We start from the raw sequence: 8547 nt of genomic DNA on the forward strand, positions 1-8547 counted from the left end.
TAATAAACCCATATCTCCTCTTGCACAATGCCCTGAGTCTTTGCACTGTAACACAGCTGCTTACTTTGCTGTTGCTTTATGAAATTCTGTTTGGAGACCATCATATATGATCAGACTGTGGAAGGCACAACTAGAAGAAATGCCATGTGGCACTGATAATGAGTCAAGGCCAAAGTGATAAAGTGCAGTTGGGGGGAAGGGAAGAAGGCAAGAGGGAGAAGAGAAAAGGAGGCAGAGTAAATGAGGGATGCATAGAAAATAAAGCTGACAGAACAATAAGAGAGATCTGCACAGAAAAGATAAAGAGTTACAGGAAAAGGCAGCTACAGTCACATCCTGCTGACATGTAAGAAGAAAAAAAGAGTTTTTGTTTTTGCTTCTACGTGTGGTAAAAAATTCTTATCAGACTTATTGATGAGATCAATAACATTTGAACAAAGTCGAACTGCGTGCTTTCGCTTTTTTTTTTTGTACATGTATCTGTACACATGCCTACATGAGTGTGTGTGTGTGTGTGTGTGTGTGTGTGTGTGTGTATGTGTGTGTGTGTTTGCCTGCCAGGTTTACATAGTAAATGAATGTGTCATGTTTTAACTGCTTGCTTTGCCCAAGATTAAATATTCACCTTTTAGGGTTGGGAGGGAGGTTGTATTGTCATTCAGCCAGAGAAGGAGGAGGGGTCGACGGACAAGCGAGCTGGGGAGAGAGGGAGGGAGGTAAAGAGGGGTAAGGAGTGGCTTTCTGCTGATAGTCTCCCTCTCTTCCGGAGTAAAACTTCTCTGTGTGGCAGCTCACAGGAGAGAAACAAACCAGACGTTTTGGAGATACAGAACAGGGAAGAAAAGTTTCTCACAGGTATGTAAATGGCAGCTCACAGTCAGAGAAAGTGACTTTAAAGGTAAGACATTATTCAGATAGGTGCTTTGTACATCTGAAACTAATCATTATGGGTAATGAGAACTGTTGGTGTGTGAATTTACCTTTCTATAGACAGAGTGAACTCCTACTAAGTTGACTTTAAAGGGCGTATGCTCTTAAATAAAATATGAATAATATCAAAGGAATTGTTGTTTTCTTTCGTTCAATTTTTTTTTAAATCCAAAAGAATGTCTGTTGTCAATGATGTTTCTCTTTTTCATCTTTTCATTTGAAACCAGGCTTAAAATATTTAGTCTGGCTAGCAGTCTGAGTCATGATTATCTTTCTGTCCTCTTGTCAGGTTGTAAGTGGTGTAACACAGTCATGGCATCAGCAGCTCCACCAAAAAGGATGGTGTCCTCTGTCTTCATCACCCTAGCTTCTCCTCATCGAGCCACTCTGACACAACAGAAGCCCGCCCTCCAGGCTCACAGTACACCTGCCAGAGAGAAGCAGCACACGGCTATACGAGTCAGCCCATCTGACAGCATTCCCAAACTCAGACACAAGAGAGACTCAACATCTGAGACTCACAGCATAGTCGCCAGCAGAGGCCAGACTCACTCTGAGGCCTCGACCAGAGTTACAGACCCTCAGAGCCCATCACCTGCCCAACATGGACCAAACAGAAGGAAACTACAACAAGATGACAAATCTGCTTCAGGTACTATCTGTTTCTATGTTAGATCAGAGCAGATGTAGATTTCCTGATATTTATTCTGAAGTCAAACATTAAATTAAAGGGATACGTCACCCATTTGCATGAAGCTGTGTACCATTAGAAACATGGTAGTAGTGTTGAATGGTCGTGAATCCAGCCCTCATTTTGCCCTGAGACGAGAACAATATGTTTTTCTTTGCCTGGAAGTTTTCTTCATGTGATGCTATATGATGCTTTTTGCATCACATGAAGAAAACTTTCAAGCAAAGAAAAACATATTTTTATCGTCTCTGGGCAAAATGAGGGCTGGACAACCATTCAACACTACTACCATGTTTCTAATGGTACACAGCTTCATGTAAATGGGTGAAGTATCCCTTTAATTCCATTCGCAGATATCTGGGACTTGTCTTTCAACAATTTTGTTTTAGACGGCTGCTTTTGATTCACGTGTTTAGGTAGGGATGATATTCCCTGGATACAAATGAAATTTACTGCCATACATCTTATTGCAAGGGGACTTTATCAATTACAAACATGAAGGATTCCTGGGGTGTTTCACGAAATGGTTGACATTTGTGACTGCAGTTGGAGGAGTTGCAGTCAAAGAATTGCAATGTTGTTTGGTCGCTTCTAAACACTAACATTTAAAAAAATTAAGTTATCCCTTGGGAGATGGAGTGTTACAGAGATGCAATGCTAACTTGCTGGAGTTGTCTCTAAATTCAGAAAATAACTTTACTCTCTCCTAACCCAAACTGGATTGAGGAAGTAATGTATCAGCCTAAAAGGATTGTCTACAGGGACAGGCTTTGCCACTTTTGTGTCTCATGTGAGGAGCAAAAGTTGTGCTTTGGAAACATAACACCTCAAACTGCCATTTATCTCTTATTCAATGTAATTTCAGTTTTAATTGTTTGAAGAAAAAATATATTGTCTAAGAAGCTAAGAATGACACCATCATGCCAACCTTCCTTACAGAGCTCATCCCTCTTCCTCATTCTACTGCTCAGCCATCATCTTTGGGCACATCCCTCTCTGAAGAATCAGCTTTTCCACCACCTCCTCTTACTCAGACACCTCATTCCTATCGTCAGACCCCACGACAGCAGTCCCCCAAAAACAAAGCGGTATGAACTCTTCTCTTACAATGTTAATCAAAACCTGATGCAACACATAACCTGAGCCTTCTTGTTAAGAGCAAACATACTGTGTTTATAATTCCTCAAATATATTTTCCTTAAGTAGACCTGGCATAGTGTCCCATAATGATGGATTACTACTTTCCACAGATTTTACAGAGGCTGGATATGTTGTGCTGGGGTTGTACAGAATAATCTGCAAAAAACATTAAGAAAGAAAAAACAGTTGTCCTTTAGATATGAGAAAATGATCAAACCTGTTCCCTTTTTCCATATAAAACTGAGCACTTTTGTTGACATCTGTTGATGTCATCTCACCGCTGTAGAGACATCCATATGTTTAAAGCAGAAAGAGGTCTGTGTTAAAACAAGAATGATAAAATGTGCAATACTAGTTGCAATATAGAAATCAGAGATGTAAGTCATTTAGATTATATGTGCAGATTTATTTTAGGCAAAGATTAGTCCTGCATCTCCTACCAGTTTTGAAATTTAGTTACAGAGTAAGAGGAGCTGTCATGATTCAGGATCTGCTCAAGCAAATACCTAAGCAGAACCCACAAACTAGCCTTATCAAGGCCTAGTTCAAGGATAGCGACGCAAGACAGATGCGACAGAATATACAGGATGTTACAAATTGTAAGGGCTATGACTATAAGTTTTATCATGACACTTCGCTGAAAGTGGAGCTTAATTGCTTCTTCACCCAGTGTAAGATGAAAACACAAATCTCAAAGACAACCACACTACTAGATACAGACAGTCTGGCACACTCTATACACAAACACCTGGTGAGACAAGCGCTCAGATTGGTGAACCCAGGAATGCAGGTGGCCATGACTGGGATGTGGTCAAGTTCATTTTAGGAGGAGATGACTCGGCCTGTATGAGATCCAGGGGCAGTTGACATGGTGTTCAAAAAACGACCTGCAGATACAAAAAATACACCTCACCATAGATTTCAGGAAATGCAGAGCAGACTTTGTGAACAAAGTTACCAGCATCTTGGAAACCCACATACCAGACTATCTATACTGGCCCACCAACACAATGGCTGTGGTCAAAAAGGCAGGAGTGTCCTCATGAGAAACAACCTCAGTAAAAGCTGCTTGTGACCTTTTACTGCTTAACTATAGAGGGTGTGCTGACATATACTGCCTAACTGTGTGGTATGCAGGCTGCTCAGCAGCTGATAAGAAAATCATCGCCTGCACTCCTCCCTCACTCCAAGGCATTGCACACACCTGCTAACTCTCATGAGCCACAAATATAAAAGATTTCCCTCAACCTGAATGCCAACTGTTTATTTTTTGACACAAATAAATTCCTTTTTATGGAAAGTTTTTAAAAAAAAAAAATTATGTTATGCGCTTGCATGCAAGTGTGACGTTTTAACTCCCATGTGCCAACCAAGAGTGGAGGAAATGAAAATAAAGGCTAACAATTCCATTTGGAAATAAAGTTTGTTGAAAAGCTTGTTGTTAAAAAATTCTAAAATAGTGTAATACATTATTGATTCTGTTGGATAACATAAACATGGCTCTCTGTATTTTAGATAGAAACAATCACACCATCTATTGGATTGAAACAAGATGATCTATCCAAGGAGACCCCTAAAACTGGCCAAAACACAAGCAACCAGAGTAAAGGTAACATTATACGCACATTCAACATTGCAACTTGTAGCTGCTTCACTTTGCCTGGACCCACATTATAAAAACCTGGTTTGTCATTTGATGTTTGTTTATTGCAGAGGTGTGTGGCTTCTGTCGGAAACCTGTAGCTCTTTCTGAACCCGCAATTGAGGCTTTAAACAGAACGTACCATGAGGATTGCTTCCAGTGTAGATCCTGTCACAGTCCTCTGGCAGGCAAACATTATTACAACAAGGCAGGAATCCCGCTCTGTGAAGACTGCTACCAGGTAGAGACAATCTAACTTCAAATACTGGATCTGGAATTCTGCATGCTAATTAACTGATACACATGCTTTACATGTCTTGTCATTGGCTCTCTGTTTATGTTACTACAGCATAAAAAAAAGAAAATGAAATCTTAACATAGCTAAGATTGCTATTCAATGGGTTATTCTACACCTTTTCAGTTCAATGACATTTCACTGTCTCCTTAAAAAAAGAAAGCTTAGGCTGGCTTGTAAAAAATGTAAATAATATTAGACCAATGTTATGATAAGGGGAATGGAAAGCAATATATGAGATGTAATAGGTTTGAAGTAAATTGGTTAAACTTTGGAGGATGTTGGTTTCTGTCTTTTTATTATTAGGGGCGGCAGTAGCTCAGTCTGTAGGGACTTGGGTTGGGAACCGGAGGGTCGCCGGCTCAAGTCCCGGCACGGACCAAGTCCGGAAACTGGTCTGGTAACTGGAGAGGTGCCAGTCCATTTCCTGAGCACTGCCGAGGTGCCCCTGAGCAAGGCACCGAACCCCAAAACTGCTCTGGAGCGCTCGCTGTGGGCAGCCCCCTCACTCTGAGACCTCTCCATTAATGCATGTCACTAGAACCCTGTTTGTGCATGAGTGTGTATCTCGGCCTATGTGTGTGTTAGACAGAGTGTAAAAACTGAATTTCCCCTCGTGGGATTAATAAAGTGTAAATTATTATTATTATTATTTTTGTCTGTAGTTATCTTGTCATTCTTTATATTCCTATAGCATGATTTGAATATGCAACCCTGAAAGTTTATCTACTTGCAAAATTAAAAAAATTAAATACGTTAGTGAAAAAAAGGAAAACAAATTTGAACTTGAATGACCCTGTATTCTTGTCTCTTAGGCCAGTCTGGAGCTCTGCTGGGCCTGTGGGGAGTCAATCACAGACCATGTGATCCGGGCACTAGAGAGAGCATATCATACCTCCTGCTTTACCTGTGCGACGTGCAAACAGAAAATAGGAGAGCAACCTTTTGCTCAAGGAGAAGTTGGAGAAGTGTATTGCCTCCCAGACTATTACAGGTAAATCCATCAAATCTATTTTTAAAGGTTTGAGTCGGAACATTTATTTGATTTTTGTATTTATAAACACATTAAAGTAAGTGTCTGTTTTCTTTTTTTCCTCTGACATATTGTCCTTAAAGGAAGTATGCTCCAAAGTGTAACGCCTGCAACCAGCTAATCATCCCAAAAGAAGATGGTACTGACAGCTATAATGTTGAGTGTCTGGGACTGGCCTATCATGAAAAATGCTACAGATGTGAGGTAGGCATTTAGCGAGCTAACAGCTTAACTAACATAATGACATGAACGCAAACACCCTGACTTAATATTCATACTCACAATAATAAGTCTTTAATTCTGTATGCAGGTCTGTGTCATCCAGCTCTCTACTGAACCCAATGAGCACGGCTGCTATCCTCTAGAGGGGAAGATGCTCTGTAAAACATGCCATCTGAATATGGTCTCAGGCCAGCACTAACACAGACCTTTTCTGCCCATAAACTGCAACTGAGGGGGAGGTGCCATGTAAAGGACGGGAGATTGTGCTCTGGAAAACAAACATCACACATCTTTTTTTGGAAACAATATCAAATATGCCTTCATTTCTTTTTTTACACTATGTCATACTATCTTATGATCTTCCAAATGGACTTTTATACTTGATAATTTTGCACTCAAAGTCTACAAAATATACCAGATTTATTTATGGAACATGAATGTTCATAAAGCATTATTAGTTTTATCTTTTACATCTCAATTAATTTTCTGTTTCTCAATTGCTTTGACAAAAAAACTTCATGACAGGCTCCAGCTACAACACTTTTGACCAAGTATTAAGATGTGGAAAAAACCCACAAATAACAATTGTGTATCATGTAAAACCACAATTGACTCATTCTTTTCTTTGAATTGCACAGACTTAATTCAGGTTCTTGGCACGAATTCTGTGGATTGATGGACTGAATGTCATCCCTCCTAAGGATTGTTTCACATACTCTGGTTAAGCAGACATGAGCAACCTTTAGACAACCAATCCAACTCAACAATTAAGTGCTAATTGCAAAGAAAAATCTTGTTTTTTTCTATAGGCTGCAGGAGCCTTTACAGCAAAACCGAGATTTTAAAATATTTAAGTAATAAACCCTGAAAGCATTAATGAAGGACCAAAACAAATAGGTATTTTTGATGTGGCTGACCACAGCTGCTTATTGTTTTAGCTCTTTAAAATAAAAAAAATTCACATTGATTTGCCATTTCAATATTAATGCCTAATTCAGAACCTGCCTTAATAATTGTTTGCTTCTGTAACTCAGAATTAGATGTCTGTGGAACTATCTGTGTATAGAAAACATTTATTACTTTTATTTCTTTGACTGGACAAGGTTTGTACTTGTATATTGCCTTTACTTTTATTTTGGCTTTAAATTAAGACTGTTTAATTTGAGAAGAAACATAAAGTTGAATTCATTTAAAATAAAAAAGACCTTGAATGTTTACCAGTAATACCCTATTGGATTTTTTTCTGCCACCTGCAGCCTTACTTGATCCAGTAAGTCCACTAGGATTTGGTGGCTTATGTTAGTTGCCTGTCTTGTCGAAGCTCAGATGCAGAAAGTACAAGTTAACCACTGTGTTGATCAGTCTTTACATAGAATATATATATTTTTATTGTCACTGTTGGCCACAGTGGAAGTGATTTGTGCCACTTGTTGTTGTCCTAGAGGGACTTGACTTTAAAGTGAAGAGAACAATCTGCTCAATTAAAAGCGAAAAAGTCAGATCTTTGGTCGATTAAAAAAAAAATGTATAATGTTGCCATTAGTCCAAAACATTTTAATAATGCAATAACCTAATAGAAGATGGGGTCAACCCTGACAAACTGTCTATCAATCTAAATGTTCTAACTTTGTATTTCTTTGCCAACATTTTGAGCTGCAGCTGGCTATGTTTACTTAGAGAAACCAAACAAAACCAACAGAGCCAATAAAGCTTATTCTTACATAAGAAAATGCTTCATATGGAAGCTTTGCAAAGAAGCTAAGAATGTCTAAAAGTTGATGCTTTTTCAACCATCCAGCAATAAGCCAACACAGACACCTTTAAAATTACCAAAGTGGCCCTACTTACATGGACAGCAATAATCTGGCTATTTTTAACTAATAAGGACAAAACTATTCTCATACGTTAAATTAAATAAAAGTCTGAGAGCTTTAATTGCCCCCAAAGGCATTTGTGATGAGATTGTGGTCAAAAGTAACAATGAATATGTCATATCTACCCTCTCTATCTGAAATAAAATCACTACTGGTACTTAACTTATAGGCTACTGTTTATCTAATAATGATACCTAACATTATAGGCTATTTGTTTTAAATTCTTCAAGGTAACTATTCTGGTTAGCCCTACTCAATTTTAATTAATTGAATTGAGTCAGATGTATATTTCACTCAAATAGATTAATCAGCTGAATACTTACTGTAACAGTCTCTAACCTGCGGAATTCAAATTTATGACCTGCAGACTCTATACAGCAGGTTTCATACAGCCAATGAGAGGGAACATTTTACACTATGAAACTATGATTAGCTTAAGGTTAATGTGATGATACAATAAATGTCTTAAAATTGGCTTTTTGAACTAGCCTTTTTGAAGGGAGAGATGTAAATACAGAGAGTTTACCGAGTGCACAAGCTGGTCCTGCAACCCTGCTCTCCAAAAGCTGAGGTTGACAGAGTTTTCAAGAGAGATGGAAGAAGCTGTAACCTAATTGAAATAAAGATCACCTTTGTATAATATACATAAAATAATAATAATAACATATAATATAAGAATTTAGACTAAATTGTTAATGAAGTTGCTCTTTATATAAAAAG

General features: G+C 38.4%; 1 protein-coding gene across 2 annotated transcripts; it reads left to right on the plus strand.

Annotated features, from left to right (window-relative positions):
• The first annotated feature begins 633 nt into the window (after window positions 1–633).
• Window positions 634–6450, plus strand: fblim1 (filamin binding LIM protein 1). 2 transcript variants are annotated; one of them, XM_079342378.1, is made up of 8 exons: window positions 634–898; window positions 1220–1582; window positions 2561–2709; window positions 4277–4370; window positions 4475–4644; window positions 5514–5692; window positions 5815–5935; window positions 6042–6450. In XM_079342378.1, the coding sequence occupies exons 2-8, from the start codon at window positions 1243–1245 to the stop codon at window positions 6150–6152; spliced, it is 1164 nt and encodes a 387-aa protein (XP_079198504.1). In that variant the 5' UTR covers window positions 634–898; window positions 1220–1242; the 3' UTR covers window positions 6153–6450. The 2 variants fall into 2 exon arrangements, with proteins under 2 accessions (XP_079198504.1, XP_079198505.1); XM_079342379.1 differs by having other exon boundaries at window positions 652–855.
• Window positions 6451–8547: the final 2097 nt, after the last annotated feature.

Source organism: Symphodus melops (assembly GCF_947650265.1).
Source record: "Symphodus melops genome assembly, chromosome: 4".
Lineage (NCBI taxonomy): Eukaryota > Metazoa > Chordata > Actinopteri > Labriformes > Labridae > Symphodus > Symphodus melops.

Bases quoted from the DNA above. Each gene is read 5' to 3' on its own strand.
- fblim1 (XM_079342378.1), top strand. From the start codon at position 1,243: ATGGCATCAGCAGCTCCACCAAAAAGGATGGTGTCCTCTGTCTTCATC. The intron at 1,583-2,560 runs GTACTATCTGTT...CCTTCCTTACAG, and splicing joins AGATGACAAATCTGCTTCAG to AGCTCATCCCTCTTCCTCAT. The intron at 5,693-5,814 runs GTAAATCCATCA...TTGTCCTTAAAG, and splicing joins TGCCTCCCAGACTATTACAG to GAAGTATGCTCCAAAGTGTA.